This window comes from Paramormyrops kingsleyae, chromosome 2 (genome assembly GCF_048594095.1).
Source record: "Paramormyrops kingsleyae isolate MSU_618 chromosome 2, PKINGS_0.4, whole genome shotgun sequence".
In the NCBI taxonomy this organism is placed as follows: domain Eukaryota; kingdom Metazoa; phylum Chordata; class Actinopteri; order Osteoglossiformes; family Mormyridae; genus Paramormyrops; species Paramormyrops kingsleyae.
The window spans coordinates 23,388,089-23,407,309 of record NC_132798.1 but is presented as its reverse complement, the minus strand read 5'-3'; the positions used below and the strand labels follow the sequence as shown (position 1 = coordinate 23,407,309).

Below are 19,221 nucleotides of genomic sequence, written 5' to 3'. Positions count from 1 at the left end.
GGGGTCTTACCTAGGAATTGTATAATAGTAGCATCACCTCCCTTGACTTAAACTCCACACACCTAGAGATGTAACCCAACATCCTATTGGCCTTTTTAATTGCTTCCCCATACTAGTGAGAGTGGGACATGGAAGCATCAACATACAAACCGAGGTCTTTCTCATAATCAGCTGCTTTATTTCAGTGGAACCCATAAAATATCTGTACTTTATATTTCTGCTTCCTGCATGGATTACCTTACATTTATCTACATTAAATTTCATCTGCCAGGTATCAGCCCAGTCGCTAATTAAATCAAGATCTCGTTGTAGCCTCTGTGCTGCTAGTTCAGTATCTGCTACACCACCCACTATGGTGTCATCTGCAAATTTAAGCAGTTTAATGTATGTATTGATGTCAATATCATTAATGTAAATTAGGAACAATAATGGTCCTAAAATTGAACCCTGCGCTACCCCACTATGAACGCAGGCCCACTGTGACATTGTGCCTATAATAACTACCCACTGCTTCCTGTCTCTTAACCAGTTTTTGATCCAAGCTGCTACAGTTCCTAAAATCCCTACAGTTTTGAGCTTAAGCAGGAGCCATTTGTGGGGGACAACATGAAAGGCCTTCTGGAAATCTAAGTCCAGTTGAGTCCATAGGCCTTTTTGTGATCAATTTCTCGTGTCGCTTCCTCAAAGAACTCAAGTAGATTAGTTAAACAGGACCTACCTCTCCTAAATCCATGTTGGCTATCCCTCAGAATGTTATTTGAATCCACGTAATCTACCATTTTCACTTGGATTATAGCTTCCATTACATTTCCAGGTATGCAAATTAAACTAATTGGCCTATAGTTTGATGGATTATTTCTATCCCCTTTTTAATATGGGTGTTATATTAGCATGCTTCCAATCAGAAGGTACCACATCAGTAGATAAGGATTTCTGAAATAGTAATGTTAAAGGCTGGCTAATAATATCCTTCATCTCTTTTAAAACTATAGGTAAGATGCCATCAGGGCCCTGCGATTTATTTATTTTCAGTTTAGCTAGGCTTTGTACCACATCAGCATCAGTTATGCATATATTAGTCATAGACGACGCTGTATTTGTACTAAATGGTGGCAGGTTACTTGTGTTCTCTACTGTGAACACCCGTGTAAAATAATCATTAAACTCATTTACTATATCAATTTCATTTTCCATTATAAGACCCTTACTATCCTGCAGATGAGTGATTTCAGCTTTTAGAGCTCTTTTGCAGTTAAAATATTGGAAGAAACTTTTAATGTCATCCTTAGCCTCCAATGCAATCTTCCTTTCTACATTCCTCTTAGCGAGTCTAATGTTATTTTTTAACTCAACCTGTAGACTTAGATACTCCTGCTTTATTTTGAAATCGTTAGTTAATTTCCATTTGTGGAAGAGAGCCCTTTTCCTCCTGACTTTATTCTTAATTTCCGTAGTAAACCACCTTGGCTGCAGTTTTCTAGTGTTAGTTTTGCTGGAAACAGGTATGAAGTCCTCTTGCACATGCAACAACATGCTTTTAAAAAATTCCCATGCCTCTTCAACAGTTTTGCTGTTTAACTCCATCCAGTTCACAGTTTCTAGTTTCAGTCTACTTCCATTAAAGTTAGCCTTCTTCACGTTGTATATTTTTGTTTTGGACTTTGCTCTTTGGACACTAAAATTAACCTCAAATTTAATCATGTTGTGATCACTACCGTCCAGTGGTTCTAAAACCTCTAATTTTCCAATCCTATCCTGGTTGTTAGACAATACAAGATCAAGAAGGGCTTCTCCCCTGGTAGGGCTATTAACAAACTGAGTAAAAAAACAATCCTGTACTAATTCCACCATCTCAAGTGCATTTACAGAAGAGCCAGTAACTGAATCCCAGGTAAATTAAAATCACCCATAACCACCACATCATTTTTATTACTCATATGTAAAGGTTTAGGTCCTGGCTTGCCAGTCAAGCATTTGTCGTAGCTGGTGTTGTCGTTGTCATCGCCAGTGGCAGTATCTGTGACATTATTTTTACCTTGTTTGACTTAGTCTGCCCCTCTGCCATGTTTCTAGTCAGGCTCTCACGTTCAATGCCTTGTATCTGTTCCATGCCTTGCTCATTAAGCCCCAAGTACTTGCACCTGCATCCCTGACTCTCTTCACCCGTTACTGACCATTTGTGTTATTTTTTAATAATTGATGCCAAAAAAACAGTCACCTGATACGATACTACACCCTGATAATACAATATTTAAATTGGATTTGCAAATAGGTGCAGTAAGACTGTTGTCTACAGAAAGGACTTAAAGAGAGAAGGCATTTCAGTGATGTTTTTTCGGGGGGACGATAAAATAAACACCAGTCATGTTGCACTATTGATATGGCTGTTATCAGTGGTGCTGGTCTCAGTGCTGGACTGTTAATGGTGATGACTGTACTCCCGCCACCTCACACATATGGGGATTCCCACCTCTCCCCAGTAACTCACACCAATTGTACCAGTCATTCAATTTATTCTCCAGGAATTTTAAACCCAGGAGTTACAAATATAAGTAGAACTGTTTTTGGTCATGCGTATTTATTTTGGAAGACATCATCATTTTTACCCCAACAGACAGCAATATAGGGATAATTATATACAAAACCCCAGGCACACAGAAAGCAGCAATGTTGGGCATTTCAGGCCCAGAGGCTACAAATCCAGACCAAAATTTTGTTTCTACCAACCAGTTGAGCATAAAGAGTTACAGTCACAGAGTACTCAACTGGTTGGTAGAAACAAAATCTTGGTCTGAATTTGTGTTGGGCCTGAAACGCCCAACACTGGAAAACAGGCGAGTTTTTTTTTGCAGACTGACCCTGACCAAACTGTAATATACTGCAAGTCTGAATATGAAAGATCTTCAAAAAAAAAATCATTTTATTGTCCGCAGTGTAAGTACCCGACATTCTGTATTGTACTAAACCTCTGAATATGAGTCTGTCTGTGGTTGTTTGCATTTTGGGCCTGTTTCAGAGAAAATACGTTTTGGCTTTTAAGCCCCAAAGTACATAGATAAACTTTATTAATCTCTAAGGGGAGATGAAGAGCTTAGGGTTCTGATCCACCTTCTTTACAGTAACATGCACAGATAGATTTTTTTCAATCTGTTTCTGACTTTGACACTTTTAAGGTGACAGAAGCTGAAATGTAAATAGACAACTTGAGTCATTGTTTTTCTGCGTGATTTTCACGATTGCGTGCATCTCTTTCTATTTCTAAACATGACAAAAAGCCTCTACTGCGAATTATTGAGAGTTAGCATTAATGTCACGTCATCGACAGAAGGCTGTTTCCTTTTTCCTCTGCCTTTCTCACTTCCCTCACTATCTCTCACCCGCAAGGCAGGCAAATTCTATACAAATTTGTGTGCTCAACATCCTCTCTGACATCACTGGTGTTGGTGAAAATTGTTTTCTTTTAAAAACCCATTGTGTACTTTCCTGCCCCCACGGTGAACATCTCGTTCACCAGTCTCTGCTTTCTGAAACAAACTTGTCCCTATTACCCACTCCACCACTCGCTCCACATCATACCTATTTGGTCACCTGTCCTTTATCTCCTTCACATTTTTCTTCTCCATCGCTCTTCCCCATATCCGTCCATTCTCTGTGCTCACCCCCAGCTCTACCCCCGTGTTCCTCTAACTGTGGTTTTGCTGAGTGTGTGCTGGTTTCGTTTCTTGTTCAGGTTTTCTCAATAAAATTGCTGTCTGCTGTTCTTGGGATCTGGGATAGAAATTTGAAAAACTCCCATCGGTGAAAATCAAGAACCCCCCAATCATTAGGGGTGATATGGTTTCATTGTCAGTTTAGGCAGTGCACTCAGAAATATGGCTCATACTGGAAAAATATGAACAGTGACGTCCTTTAATAAACTGTGGAAATAATACAATTAACCTACCTTCCCTGCTCTGTGTCTAGTGAGCAGTTCAGCTGCACTTTTGACAACAACCTGCAGCATCATCTGACTAGGTTTCATTCAGCAGGATTCAATTCTAGACATAAATCTAGATGCCCAAAAACATCAAAATATAAAAACATATAAAGCATACAATATAAAAGCTAAAAGAAAAAAAATCTATCACTAATATTTATCAGAGTATGACGATTATATAGTAATGTAACAGCTAAAAAAAACTTTTTCTGTGAAACAAGAAAGCTATTCTTAAATGCATGACAGTTTAACTGAGTCATTTGCCTAATGATCTCTCATTTGACTTAATAAACCCACTGAATGAATAATGTCTGAAAAAGTTTTGTCAAGTTTTAAGTCAAAAAATAAAATTGTTCTAATTATTTAGTAAATTGAAATCTTAAATAATATCGTGCTGAGAGGCAGCATTCTGAGCAGGTCTGGCCAGACCTCTCTATCCATGGTCACAGTGCCCCTCCAGGAGATCCCCAGACTTTCCCAAAACCACATGGTAGATATAATCCCTGCATCATATCCTGGGATTTGCCTACTGCCTCCATCCAGTGGGACGTGCCCAGAATGGGAATTTTCCCAGTGGGCTGATGGGTTTATTCAATTCAATGATTAATTTGCAGGACAACCCGTCCTCCGCCCCCAGCTGCTCAGGTCATGACTGTAGGTAAGAATGGGGCTGTAGACTGAGCAGTAAAACCAGAAGCCTCGATCTATGAAGCTTCTACTTCACCACAGCTGCAGTCTCTGGCCTGATCCTCCAGGCTTTCTACAGTTATTTTAAATAATACTGAAAATGTGTATCTCTGTGATCATGTACAGTATAACAGATTAAAAGATAGATAGATGGATTGGTGAATGTAGGTAGCTATGTATGACAGTGTCAGTATCAGCCTGTCCTGCCAGCTTCGCTGGGTTGGGTTCCCTGTTTGGCCAGCTGGAGCCACTGGCCATCCCTTTCTGTGTGTTCCCCGAGTCTTACGTGCTTCATAGTCCCTAGTGTGTGTGTTCTGCTTTCTTGGCTGCTGTCTGGTTCATTGGCCTAAGTGAGTGGTTCTTACCTGCACTTCAGATGAGATATTCCACCTGAGGCGAAGCTGGTTTGGGCCTGGCCTGTACTTAGAGGGGAGACCATATGGGTTGCTGCTGGAAGAGGTGTTGGTGTGGCCAACAGGTTAGCCTATCCTGTGGATCCCAATGCTCCAGTGCAGTGACGGGGACACTGTGATTAACAATTTAGCCCATTCTGTGGTCTGTGTGGATCCCAATGCCCCAGGGCAGCGACTGGGACATCGTGACTAACAATTTAGCCCATTCTGTGGTCTGTGTGGATCCCAATGCTCCAGTGCAGTGACAGGGACACTGTGCTATAAACATGGTGCCATCCTTCGGATGAGACATAAAGCCGAGGTCCTGACACTCTGAGGTCATAAAATATCCCTGGGCATCTTGCGAAAGAGTAGGGGTGGTACCCCCATGTCCTGGCTAAAACTGCCCACTGTGCCCCTTTCAGATCTGACCTCCTAATCACCCCCTATATCTAACTGGTGAATTCTCTCCTGGCCCTTCATCACCTTAGCTACTGTGTGGTGAGCATACTGGTGCAGAATGGCTGTCTTTGATCATCCAGGTGGGGGCTACACAGTGGTGGTGGTTGAAGTGGCTCCCCATTGGTTCTGTAAAGTGCATTCGGTGTCTTGAAAATGACTATGTTAGTCATTATTTGGTATATTTCTGTACAGTTGATTGTTTTACTCCCTGGTTGTAGTATTTCAGTTTTCCTTGTTTTGGTTTCCCTTGGTGTCTGAACCTTTCTGTATCTGTTGATTGACCCCACCAGCTCCTCCTCGTCCTCATCTTTTGTTTGTAACAGCCCACACCTGCTCCTTGTTAGCCTTGTTATCCAAGTACCTGTCATAGCCTGGTTTCCTTCGTCAGTCATTGTGGTTGTTACTGTATGTTTGCAGCTATGGTAGTTTGCTGTGATTGCCCCTATGTTGCTCCGTGCTTTAATTATTGTAGTTCTCGCTTTTTGTTCCTTGTTTGTCAGCGTAGAGCTCACGAATACCCCCGGCTTAAACAAAAGCAAATCTAAATAAAACTAAACATTCATCTGCCATAGAACCAGTCCTGAATACAATTATTAGTGGATGGATGGATGGATGAATCTATGGATGGATGAAGATATGTTCACTGAAATTCACTGAGCAGTATAATTAAGATTGTCCCAGGAAATGAACCAGGGGAGTTTGAAGTTTCTAGCTATTGGGAAATAAATTCAAATCTGGGGCTAAGTCAAGTTTACCCAGGGCTTAACGTTTTGTTTATTTGTTTGTTTGTTTGTTTGTTTGTTTGAAGGAAGACTGACATAGGGGGTAAAGTACTCGGGGATATAGCCCAGAGTGATTTGACCTAACTACGCTAAAGATATGAACTGATGTACAAGCGAAGTCGTAAACGGAAATAAATCAATCATGTTCAATTCCACAAAGTGAATGCGTGAATTTTGAAAGACTTGTTGAAATGGGTTTTACTGATATAATTCTGCACACGCCAATAAATAACAGTAAAATAATCTAAACGGGTGCAGAATTATTTGGAGTCAAGATTTTACTTGTTCGGTTTTTTTCCTGTCAAGAAAATTATCACGCATACAATTTACAATACTCACTTTAAGTTCATAAAGATAAGATATATTAGTAATTCAAGGAAAAGGGGTCAGAACTGCCAGAAACCCCTCAGGAAATCACTACAAGCATAATGGTTACACGGAATTAGCGTGTTGCATTAAACCCGCGATGTCTCTTCGCTGGCGCCACATCATGACCAAAGCACACTCTCCCCTTATGCTTTTGCGTTCTAGGAATCCACCGACGATGTTTCCGTATTTGCTCGAAACTCCGGTCGTGTAGGTGGTGTTTCGCTCTATAAAAATGGGTAAGTGTTAGGGTTACACAAGCTAGCCTGCACGTACTTGTAATCCCCTTCGCAAAACAAGCCCACGGAAGATAGAACCGCTCAGGTAACAAGGTAGGGGGACTGGGAGTGTGGAAAAGAGGGGAGGAGGATAACTTGGAAAACGTGGAATTTCGTGATGTGTTGTGGGTTATTTTAAACATGTAGATATGATCATATTCTTATCATGTTTCATTGAATGTCATATGTGTTATAATTAATAATAATAATAATTATTATTATTATTATTATTAGTAGTAGTAGTAGTAGTAGTAGCAGAAGCAGTAGTAGTAGTATTATATATAAATTTAAAATTAAGTTTATATGTTTTCACTAAGATATTGCAATAATGTAATGTAATGAATGCTATCTATCTATCTATCTATCTATCTATCTATCTATCTATCTATCTATCTATCTATCTATCTACATGTATCTATCTATCTATCTGTGTTATATACATTTATATGCAGTATTTAATAGTATTTAAGCGAGGGAACTCAGTTGGTATCACTGTTGCCTCACACCTTGTGGTCTTGGCGATTGTAATCACTCTGGTGTGTGAATGTGTAACACATTGTGTGTGGAATTTGCATGTTCTCTCCGTGTCAGGCGGGTTTGCTGCCACTGTCTAAAAACTATTTATTACCCTGACCGTGATAATCAGTTAGACGATTGATGTATTTATTAACCTATTTAACGCAAGGATATAATATTTTGAGAAGTGTCATGTTTTATTCCTAAAGGAAAAATAATAGGACAGGTGGATTAATTGTTCATGTGGATTTTATTCTGAAAGGTAACCTAATTACATCCTTTTCAGCTCAGTTCCTGTTTTTCTTTGAAAATGTATAAAGTTTCCTTCATGCCAGGGTCGTGTGGGTCTGAGTCACAGATTGTGTTTCTGTGTTTTAAGGTGAAGTCGTTTGGCACCGAGTTAATCATTGTACGTACAGAGATGTGTTTTGGGTCTGTGTGTCCCCCTCCCAGATGCCAGCTGGATCCTGGTATTTCCTCCTGCTCTCCCTGCCTTCGGTGTGGGGACTCAGTTCCTTCCCAAGGCACAGTAAGGTTTTACATTGTGCCTTCATATCTGCAGAAAGCATGTGAATTGTTCACGAAACTACTGTACTTAACAGAATGAACTTCATTCATTAACTTGAAGTAGACATGCAAAGAAAGCATCTAATTGCATTGACTGTAATCAAAATACAACAACAAGAACAACAATTAATTCTGATAATCAATCAATCAGTTAATGTTGTTATTGTCTGTTTATATAGCACTTTTCATACATGAAATGCATTTTAAAGTGCCTTACATACGGGATTAAAATACTGAACAAAGATGGAGAAGCTGTGTACCATATGAGGCTGATCAAAGAAAGTGTAGAAAGAAGAAATGAGAATCTAAAATAAAGATCCTAAAAATAAAGATCCTTTTATAGATAAACCCATACAGTCGAATGATTTTTGGACCACACCTAATGTACAGTATGAATTACTGCAAATAAAACCAAATCCAGATTGGAAAATATTTTAAATATTTGGGTCCTATTTGAAATAATATAATAATATGCTGAACATATTATTCATACTTAAAGTTTATCTTGTAGCATAATGTCACAGAATAAATACACATTATACTCTTTATGGTTAATTCTGCATGTGTCTTTTTAAAGGATGAAATCAGGGATATTATTAGTTAGAGCTACATTATGTTGAGGAAATTGCCTTTAGGGAATGAAAGACATGACTAGACTGCTTTTTGTGTAACACTTGGAAGTGAATGCCCTGAAGGACACTTGCACCAGACATTTACACAATTTAAGAAATGTGACTCATTATGCATTACTTTTGGATATACTTCTAAAATAGATTTTTATAATTTTGTGATTGAGATTGGCTCAGGAAAAATTTGGAAATCTGTCCGTTTCCAAGTCTACATCTACCTTTCTTCAGTTTACTTGTATTTTTCTTGTATATTGTTTTAATGTTTTATTTCTGTATTGTGGGTTTCATGGTACAGCACTGATGTATGTGTGCACAACTGTCTTTCTGCAGTGGAGGTGAGCAAGGTAGAAAACAGCGTGACCATCACCTGCAGCACTGACTTGGCGGGCGAGGTGACCTGGAAGCACAGCCGGGATGGTGAGGAAATCAGAATCATCAAAGGGAAGAGCTTAGAGCTGCTGAACCTGGAAGAGCCAGATGCTGGTGAATACAGCTGCTGGGATGGAGAAAGGAAACTCAACAGCACCTACCTCCTACTGGAGGAGGAGGAGGTGGACACTAAAGGTAAGCAGAGAAAACATGTGTAAACGTGTAAAGCGTGCTTTAGTAGGCTATACCAGGACGTTCCATTTATGATTCTGCCTCTGTCTTCCTCCTCACAGAAGCCTTGGTTTGCTCAGCTCAGACTTACAGCTGTTTCTTCACCTGCAGCTGGTCTCTGAATGGCTACACCGCAGCCCGATTAAGATATCAACGGTAGGACATACAAAGCTAAAGGCCTACACACTCACATGCACTCAAGGGTCCTAAACTACACCAAGTCTATGACTGCTAAGAACTCTGCAGATTAACAGAGAAGCGCCATGACACATGGCTCCTCTGCACTGAGGTTACGTCTTGGTCACCTGGCATACACTTAGACAGGTGAAGGTAATATGAATTGAAATGAAAGAAAGGTTTGTCTTCTACAGTGATGGCCAAGATCCAAGCCCCTGGGTTTACTCCGAAGCCCACGGAGAGCAGGAAGCCTCCGTATTTACTCTTCAACTGACCAGCTCCCCTTTCACCGAAGAGGACACCCCTATGATCCTGACTGGAGAAGCAGTGAGCTCCACGCACTACATGAAGAGGACCCTGCAATTTTTCTTCCGTGACATTGGTGAGCGCTGCATATCTTAAATAGAGATAAATATGTGAATGCTGGTTTGCTAAGGATGTGAAAACCAAGGCGACTCATTGAAGAGAGCCATGTGACAGGGGTGGGATGTATGGAAGAGGCCAGAGGTTTATCTGGGGCAACAGAAAGATGCTCAAATAAATACATTGATATATCAGCAGGGAAGAATTAAATCAAGGTTCTGTAGTTATATATAATAATCTAGTGTTGCTGTTAAAAGAAGAACGTATTGATAGGAAAGTGAATTTGAATTCTACCACTGCCAGTTTGTCTCCATTATTTGTCATTCTGAATGTATTTTCTCACATACTGCTGAAACTATGATTTGTCAGAGAAACTAAATTCTGTTTCACGCCCCAGTTAAGCCGGACCCACCCCAGCTGGGGCTGTGCAAGAAGCAGGGGAATTTGCTCAGCGTGACTGTGCAGCCCGCAGCCAGCTGGGCAAAGCCCCTCAGCTACTTCCAGCTGGATCACCAGATTGAGTTCATATACCAGAACGACGGCACGGTGAGGAGATCGGCAGCATGAACTGAGCAAGCCGCTGCCGTCAACAGGCCGATGCTGAAACTGTGTTACAATAACATGCTGATAGTGATCGTAGCAGATACAGCTCTGGAAAAAGTTAAGAGACCACAGCACACTTTTCACTTTCACTCATTTCTCAATATATGGGTGTGAGTCTGTGAATAATATATATATACAGGCTGTCTATAAAGTCAAAAAATTATTACAAAGGCAAATGAAAAGACAGAAATGTTGAAATTATTACAAATTGAGACGTATATATTTAAGTTATATTTTTGCCTCATTTAATGCACCTGTATATGGGCACCATTAGTTGGCCGTACTCCGCACTTAATATTTCCCATTCATTTGAAGGTTGCTTGATGTCATCTTCTGATTCATAAGAAACTGTTGGAATAATTTGACGGTCGATGGGTCGCTTCTGCCCTCTACCTGGCTGGTTTTTGGTTATTGCCAGTGTCTCCTGCTTCACCTTGTGCTTGTGTACTGCTGACTTTGAGCCCGGAAGCAGCCTGCCGCTCAGTGTAGCCTCATGCCAGCAGAACCAGGATTAAACTAGGATTTAAAAATGCAGATTTTTAAAAAAAATACGGAGTGGTCTCTTAATTTTTTTTGTATTTAAACATTAGCAATGTCATTTGATGAACGCCATTTAAGAAGAAGCATCCTGTGTTTTGCCAAGGGGCCACAAAAAGCAAGTGACCGGCCTGGTTAATGGTGCTTCTCTTTACTTTGCAGACGGGCCTGTCCAACAGCACCACGGTTCCTGGAGATATTAGCAATATACGTGCTCGCTCCAGGGAGCCCTTTGTGCCCTCGCCCTGGAGCCAGTGGAGTCCATGGAAAAACGTAACCGACTGATTACTCTCCTGTCCCTAAGCACTGTTGCCAGCCTGCCCCACCCAATCCCCAGCTCAGAGGGGTGCTTGGGATTCGATTTCTGAACCCTTACTTTGCCTTTTCATCTGTCTTTTTATTCTCCTCAGAGCAGATTAGCTCTGTCCATACCTGTAAATCCATCTCAAACTCCAAACATCATTTGCTATAAGACGGTGCTATAATACTGACTACTCCCATTTAAACTCTATATCGTAATTTATTGACAGTGTTACTTATGTACCTTTTTATCTGAAAGAGTTAAATTATGAATTTATTTAACCTATGTTTATTATTTATTAAGGATAATAAGCTATAGTGTAGGGAAATCATTGTATAATGGCATGAGGAGGATAACTCGAAAAATATGGTAAAGCAGAATTATACCACGCATCTAGCTTTTCTCTGTGATGAAGTATACGATTAAGCTGTGCTCTCTTTGTATTAAATCTCTGCAGTGTTTGCAGTTGGCTCTCAGAATGAGAGAGTTTAGCATCTAACCAGTCCAAAAGTTCAAATTCATGTATTTTTTTCTATTTATTTTTCAGTCAAGTTTCTGTCAATTTTAATGACATAAGTAAGTTGACTTCTCAAATGTGGCTGTAATAATTTCAGGAGAGCTGGTCCTTTTCTTTGGCCTTAGAGCTGACTTGTTGAAAATGCTTGTGAGGCATCCCTTTCAAAGCTCTCTTTGTGGTTGCACTTGTATGTTTCTGTCACAAACCTATTTCAAGCTGACAACATGATAACCAGCTCGAGGAACTGGAAGTCATCTGACCATCTTTGTGACAATATGTTTGTGCTGCACTTGGTTGTGGTTTATTTTTCACTGCATGCTATTAAAAAGCCTCTCTGTCTCGCCTTCAAACTTTGCCCTTTTATTTCCTTTTAATTGTTGCTTTGCATAAATCCTCACTTTTACATTGAGTTTTGTGTATACAATAAAAAAAAATCAATAGTAATATAAAATCACAATATATAAATATATCAGCATGAATTATTACTGAATTACTAGCTTCCCCATTTAGCCTGAAATTATATGCACGATAGAAATATATATGTTACCATCTTAACATTGTGAATTTAGGGAAAATACGTTACAATCATTAACCACTTTAGGCCTTGAAAATGTCTTGCTCCAGGTCCTTGGTGAGCTTAGCTATGCAGCACACGGCCACATACAGCGTTTGTTCGTGCAGAATCTATTTGTGTGCTGTCACTCATGGCCTCAGAAGAGTAGCACATGCTGTCTTGCTTTTCATTTCCTCTAAAATGAAGAGTGCCAAAGAGGAGACATATAAATGTATTGTCACGCCCTGCTCCGTCCGCTCCTGATGTGTGCCACGCCCCCTCCTTATCCACGTGTGCTTTCCCGATCGTGCCCAGCTGTTCCTTGTTAGTTTGGCTTGTCTGCTGTATTTAGTCCGCGTCTGAGTCTGTTACCCCAGATCCGTCATTGATGTTTGTTGGTGTCTCTACCCCGTTGTCCGGAATAAACCCCGTTTGCCTGCACTCTCGGCTTGCTTCGCCTGCTTCCCGGTTCGCTCGCTCACCTACCGCAACATGTATACTGAAACCACACTGCTGTGGTCTGAGTGCACAATCCTGCAGCAGAGATATTGTATTTTAATTAAATGTATGATGTGGTACAAAAAAAAACTTCCAAAAATCACAGGAAACGAAAGAAGCACAAAATATTAAAATTTTAAAGCAATTACCTCTGTTTCATTCTCCAAATGCAGATGCGGATGAAGAGGAAAATGAGTGATAGGAAGAAAGAGATGAAACGACTTGTTAGGACCTCAGAAAAAAATGATATCCTCTACTGCAGAAAAGAAAAAAAGAAGGGAAAAGCAGAGTAAGAAAAAGCAGTGGAAGAACAATTCAGACCACAACTGAAAGGCACACGAGGGCCAGACTGGTGGAATTATGCTTCTTAAACCCCACGTGGTAAAAGCTAAATGCTGACATAAAACAGCAAGTTGGTAATGAGTCAAAAACATCCTCTATGATCGCCATCCTCTATGATCATTGAAGCGATTGTTTTGATGTGAATATAAGACTTCAGAACTTTCTACTTGAAAATGACACAAGTGTAGTAAAACAAAGCTATGAATTTCAAACTACAGAGTTAATGTCTCTGTAAAGACACTTGTAAAAGTAGCACTTGTTTCTCCATCGAATGATATAGTGATTTCTGTACACAGAATACCTGGTGATGTCCGTTAGACTGGTGATGTCCTTTAGATGTTCACTTCAGTTCCATGCTCACATGGCGCTGATAATGGTGTTGCTCTTTGGAATTAGCATTTTTGTCACCCTTTTATATAAAATCTTAGGTTAGAGATGCTGAAGTGAAGAGGGTTTTTAATTAATAATATACTGTATATGCTATTATTTTGCATAGAAACACAGCAGGTACATAGTTTAGTTTTTAATTACTTTTTAATTATTATTGTTGTAGGAAATGCTGAAGTTGTGAGTGCATACGTGCATACTCACAACACTTCCTCGGAAAGATCCGGACTGTGACTGGTTCTGTTTTTTTGATTATGTGCATTTATGATCGTTATTGTAGTGTTCATCTTATTGATGACTGTTCACGTGTGTTGTTGAATGTAGTTGTACTGTACATTTTAGCTGTTTTATTTATGTGTGTCAGGGTGGCCACCATATAGGGTGATGTCATTTAGAAGGGCAAGGTGCCCTGCTAGTGGTGCTTTCACAGTACTCAGTTTTAAGGACAACAATTGAAAGTTATTATAAAGCCGTGTCAGAACTCCCCGTGTTGGTTAATAAAAATACCCTGCAAAGATGAATACTGTGCTTACTAATGTTGTTCTAACATCCACACCTTTGAGCAAACATTCACTATATTAAAATGTTCTATGTGTCTCTTTTTTCTTTTGATTCCCTATTACTAGGCCTGTAAAAGTGCATCAATACTTTGTCATGCAACAGTCTGAAAGTGGCAATCCAGCTACATTGATTCTGGAATGTTATAACCGGTTATTAATCTATTAGAATATGGTTTTTTAAAAACTGTGGACCTCTGTTGTCAAAATAGCCTTTCCTTAATTATAAGTTTCTCAATTAGCCTACACATCCTCAATCAACTTCCAGTGTGAAGGTCCTCTCCTAGACAGAGCAGAGAGGCCTGTGTTTTGGTTATAAAGTTACATGCTTTGTCCGTGGACACAAATGCATGGTCAACTGACTGTTGGTAATGCCAGTGATAACTCTTCAGTGGCTCCTAACAGTGAGAGAAAAATTATACAATGCTCCTCACACCAGGTAAAATGCTTGGAAACATTTTGGATTCTGATAGAAGGGCGACACTCTGGACGAAAAGGTAGTCATGTAAAAAATGTAAAACTGAAATGACATTTAGTTTGTTTAGCAGCCACTTTCATCACAGGCAACATACACTTTTGAGAAAGCAGGGTCAGACGATCCATAGAGCAATTGGAAGTTAAGGGCTGTACTCAGGGGCCGAATGGTAAAGTCACTCAAGGAGCTGATGGCAGGAAACCAGTGAAGAAAGGCACACCAGTATCTTTTCTACCTCCAAGGACTTAAAAGGTTTGGCAAATTAATTGTTTTTTTTGTATAGTCCCGATTTGGACTGTTCAAATCATTTGCAGTATTTTTGTTGCTGCGATTGTGGGTTTTTTACGTAAGATATTTACTCACCTGTATATCAATCAATCAACAAATCAATCAGTCATTTTTATTTTGTATAGTGTTTTCACAACATTACATTGCCTCAAAGCACTTTACATTATCCCTGCCCAAATCCCCCAGTAAGCAAGCCATTTGTGACAATGGCAAGGAAAAACTCCCTAGAAGGAAGAAACATTGGGAGGAACTAGACTCAAAGGAGAAATCCATCCCCCAGGAGCCGGTGTTCTGACGAGTTGAGCTACCTATCGAGACGTGCTAGCGAGCCTTTCTGCGCATGTGCAGTTCCACCGTCTTGGAATTAGGGTTAGGTTTAAGTGGCTAGGGTTAAGGTAAGGGTTTTAGGGGTTTTCGGGGGGTTAGGTTTAGGGCTATCGATTAGCACTACGTACGGTAGCCTAACTCGACAAAGTAGCTACATACCAAGTAATTTGACAAATAAGGCAAATCAATTCGATTTGAAACGCACTCGCAGTGAGGTCTGAGATCTGCACCTCTCCTCTGGCTATTACATACGTCTCATGAGGCCGCCTGTACGTTAGGTGGCGATATATTTTAATTTCGATGCTTCAATTTATTTATTAAATACGAAGAAAAGAATGAATTAAAAGGAAAAAAAATGGTTCCGATCAATTCTGAAATTGTTGTATACTAGTTGTGTTATTGCAATTTTGTTTTTTGTCTGGCTGGTTCTAGATCATTTATATATTTATTTGTGTCCGCGGAGGTATGTGCGGATCGGGTAGGAATCGGCTTCCAGTCTAAGAATCGGACACCTTCAACAGAATCATGACAGATCCGTACGGTGTAGCCCCGCTTCTTGTAGCTGGGGTGATATTGTCACAGCTGCATTTTACGTTAGGTAAGTAAACGCCAAAAGATACCTTTATACCTAGTTATATAGCATACGAACCGGTGAAGACAGCTGTCCGTTTCTCATGTAAACTGGCGGTAACTTATCTATAGTCTCTGCGTGAAAATGTAACTTTGAAATCCAGGTATTGGTCTGAATTCTCCATTAGTCCATACGCAAGAATTCTGCTCCCCAGTAAGGTCGCTCTTGCGTTTCTTATGGAAATAATTTTTGATTTTCTGATCTATTGGCTACAACCCCCTGCTGTGCTTCTGTGGTTTGCATTATCCCAGCTTTTAGTGTGTTAGCTGACAGCCTGTCCTTTAAAATGTTTTTAAAAATCAAATGGAGACATGTATTTCGAGTTGGACTGCGAATGATAAAAAGAACTTTACACGGTCATATTCGTTTAGTGTCTTTTGCATGAACAGGGCAGCTCCCTCCTTGTCACGGCGGGGTTATGGCTGTGTTTCGGCTGTTTGTGTGAGATGTTCCCTTTGCTTTCGCTAGGACTCGGAGTAAATGAGCTGCTGTATTTCCGCATCCTCAGGCCTGAAGATATTGGGTACATATTCAGCGCAGCCCCTGCCCGGGACTTCGGTGGCGACTTTGTGAGTTTGCATTATGTTTCAAGCCTGGTAAACTGACATCGATGCATCTTTGAATAAACTTATACTCCACTCCACCTCTCTCTGACAGACCTCTTCATATGATGAGATCTACCTGGTTCCTGCTGAACCCTCGGATGGCTGTTCAGAGTTAAGGAACAAAGAAATTATAGAGGGCCAAGTTGTCCTCCTGCAGAGAGGGTACGAGACCTGTGCCTTATGGGTTACGGTCCATATATTTGGGGCAGGGAGATGAATCAAACCAAAGCATGGGTTCATGTTTGCTTTTGAACTAATCTGTTTTACTGTAAGGTTTCTGACATGTTCACTTAGGCAGAAATGCCTTGGGACAAGTATGTAGCATAGCACTGATGAACCTGGCCTTGTGTCCCAAAAGTTACCACTTAGTCGTAAGATGCTTCCTACTACTGCTTCAGGTGAATTGCTTAAGTGAAATATTATATAGTAAAAACAGCATATACAATGTTCATCGTTTGGATAAAATGTTTGCAAGTTTTGTTAAAAGTATTGTGCTTATGTTAATGTGCCTTAATAAATAATCCCCAGTGCAGAAGCTGGATTGGAACTGTGCGGTTGTGCAGGCAGTAGCAACATGGCCAGGCAGTGTGACACTGTGTGTGTGTGTATCCATGCAGTGTGACACTGTGTGTGTGTGTATCCATGCAGTGCGACACTGTGTGTGTGTGTGTATCCATGCAGTGCGACACTGTGTGTGTGTGTATCCATGCAGTGCGACACTGTGTGTGTGTGTATCCATGCAGTGCGACACTGTGTGTGTGTATCCATGCAGTGCGACACTGTGTGTGTATCCATGCAGTGTGACACTGTGTGTGTATCCATGCAGTGCGACACTGTGTGTGTGTGTATCCATGCAGTGTGACACTGTGTGTGTGTATCCATGCAGTGTGACACTGTGTGTGTGTGTATCCATGCAGTGTGACACCGTGTGTGTGTGTGTGTATATCCATGCAGTGTGACACCGTGTGTGTGTGTGTATCCATGCAGTGTGACACCGTGTGTGTGTGTGTATCCATGCAGTGTGACACCGTGTGTGTGTATCCATGCAGTGTGACACCGCGTGTGTGTATCCATGCAGTGTGACACTGCGTGTGTATCCATGCACACAGAGGGTGCTCCTTTGTCCAGAAGGCGCGGGCTGTGGAGGAGGCCGGCGGACGGGCCGTGCTGATTGCTGACAGCGCCTCTGACAACGACAGCCAGCACTTGGACATGATCACCGACGGCACTGCGGATCTGCCGAGCATCCCTGCACTCTTCCTTCTGGGCCGTGACGGGTAAGGTGCTCCGCTGGCTACACATACACATGACCAGCAAGAACTGCCTCTGACTGTCTGCCCCTGTTCTAAAAGAAAAAAAACATTTATTATTTTGTTGTTTTGACTTCCTCTGCTGCCCCCTGCAGGATGGGCTCCCCCTTTGGGTCTGGTTCCTCCCAAGGTTTCTTCCTTCCAGGGAGTTTTTTCCTTGCCACTGTCACCTCTGGCTTGCTCACTGGGGGTTTTTTGGCAGGGATAATGTAAAGTGCTTTGAGACAATGAAGTGTTGTGAAAATGAGCTATACAAATAACATTGAACTAGATTGACAATCTTATGTTAATGTTTATTCGTTATATTTCTGTTATTATTAAGTCTTTGGAGTTTTGTGTGTTGTCTTTTCAGACTTGTTTTTGTAGCCATCTCACATTTCAAGTTCAATTTAAGTTTACCATATGCACACAAAATGATGTTTACATCTTCCAGACCAAAAACTACATGTAGTGCATATATACAGTGCACACGGAATGTATAAGTTTCTCACCTATGTGTTGTGACCTTATGTGCCCATATTAGAGGCATGACTGAGGTGCCTCTTGTGTTTCGTTATACTCCTTCAGGCATATGATTCGTCGATCTCTGCAAAGGCAATCCCTTCCGTGGGCAGTCATCTCCATTCCGGTGAACGTGTCTAGTCTGGCATCTTTTCCCCTGCAGCAGCCACCCTGGACGCTCTGGTAGAGATGCTGATTCTGGCACATACAGAGTGCTGATCTAGCTTTGATGCGGAAGCTCCTTCCAGATTTACACAGGATTTAATTATTTATGTTTCAGATCTCTGGCATGCTTTCTTTTGTGCTACTTAGGATGTTTTTTTTTTTGCTGTTATCTGTGCCTCTTGCTCTGTTTCTCTGCCCCCTACTGTACTGAGCGTGCTCTGTGACGCTCCGCCCCATACCGTACTGAGCGTGCTCTGTGATGCTCCGCCCCATACCGTACTGAGCGTGCTCTGTGACGCTCCGCCCCATACCGTACTGAGCGTGCTCTGTGATGCTCCGCCCCATACCGTACTGAGCGTGCTCTGTGACGCTCCGCCCCATACTGTACTGAGCGTGCTCTGTGATGCTCCGCCCCATACCGTACTGAGCGTGCTCTGTGATGCTCCGCCCCATACCGTACTGAGCGTGCTCTGTGACGCTCCGCCCCATACCGTACTGAGCGTGCTTTGTGACGCTCCGCCCCATACCGTACTGAGCGTGCTCTGTGACGCTCCGCCCCATACTGTACTGAGCGTGCTCTGGGACGCTCCGCCCCATACTGTACTGAGCGTGCTCTGTGACGCTCCGCCTCATACTGTACTGAGCGTGCTCTGGGACGCTCCGCCCCATACTGTACTGAGCGTGCTCTGTGACGCTCCGCCTCATACCGTACTGAGCGTGCTCTGTGACGCTCCGCCCCATACCGTACTGAGCGTGCTCTGTGACGCTCCGCCCCATACCGTACTGAGCGTGCTCTGTGACGCTCCGCCCCATACCGTACTGAGCGTGC

The 19,221-nt window shown here is 41.5% G+C and overlaps 2 protein-coding genes across 5 annotated transcripts; both read left to right on the top strand.

Annotated features, from left to right (window-relative positions):
- Positions 1-6,779: 6,779 nt before the first annotated feature.
- il12b2 (interleukin 12B 2) lies at positions 6,780-14,054 on the top strand. 4 transcript variants are annotated; one of them, XM_023802863.2, is made up of 8 exons: positions 6,780-6,904; positions 7,913-7,988; positions 8,986-9,219; positions 9,318-9,411; positions 9,627-9,814; positions 10,193-10,341; positions 11,098-11,208; positions 12,978-14,054. In XM_023802863.2, the coding sequence occupies exons 2-8, from the start codon at positions 7,913-7,915 to the stop codon at positions 13,095-13,097; spliced, it is 972 nt and encodes a 323-aa protein (XP_023658631.2). In that variant the 5' UTR covers positions 6,780-6,904; the 3' UTR covers positions 13,098-14,054. The 4 variants fall into 4 exon arrangements, with proteins under 4 accessions (XP_023658631.2, XP_023658629.2, XP_023658628.2 ...); XM_023802861.2 differs by lacking the exon at positions 6,780-6,904 and adding an exon at positions 6,911-6,997; XM_023802860.2 differs by lacking the exon at positions 6,780-6,904 and adding an exon at positions 6,915-6,989.
- A 1,161-nt stretch (positions 14,055-15,215) lies between these two features.
- Positions 15,216-18,658, top strand: LOC111839154 (protease-associated domain-containing protein 1). Its single transcript, XM_023802810.2, has 6 exons — positions 15,216-15,248; positions 15,644-15,778; positions 16,280-16,380; positions 16,469-16,578; positions 17,526-17,693; positions 18,294-18,658. The coding sequence occupies exons 2-6, from the start codon at positions 15,706-15,708 to the stop codon at positions 18,412-18,414; spliced, it is 573 nt and encodes a 190-aa protein (XP_023658578.1). The 5' UTR covers positions 15,216-15,248; positions 15,644-15,705; the 3' UTR covers positions 18,415-18,658.
- The last annotated feature ends 563 nt before the right edge of the window (positions 18,659-19,221 follow it).

Bases quoted from the DNA above. Each gene is read 5' to 3' on its own strand.
- il12b2 (XM_023802863.2), top strand. From the start codon at position 7,913: ATGCCAGCTGGATCCTGGTATTTCCTCCTGCTCTCCCTGCCTTCGGTG. The intron at 9,412-9,626 runs GTAGGACATACA...TGTCTTCTACAG, and splicing joins GCCCGATTAAGATATCAACG to TGATGGCCAAGATCCAAGCC. The intron at 9,815-10,192 runs GTGAGCGCTGCA...TTCACGCCCCAG, and splicing joins ATTTTTCTTCCGTGACATTG to TTAAGCCGGACCCACCCCAG.
- LOC111839154 (XM_023802810.2), top strand. From the start codon at position 15,706: ATGACAGATCCGTACGGTGTAGCCCCGCTTCTTGTAGCTGGGGTGATA. The intron at 16,381-16,468 runs GTGAGTTTGCAT...TCTCTCTGACAG, and splicing joins GGGACTTCGGTGGCGACTTT to ACCTCTTCATATGATGAGAT. The intron at 16,579-17,525 runs GTACGAGACCTG...CCATGCACACAG, and splicing joins GTTGTCCTCCTGCAGAGAGG to AGGGTGCTCCTTTGTCCAGA.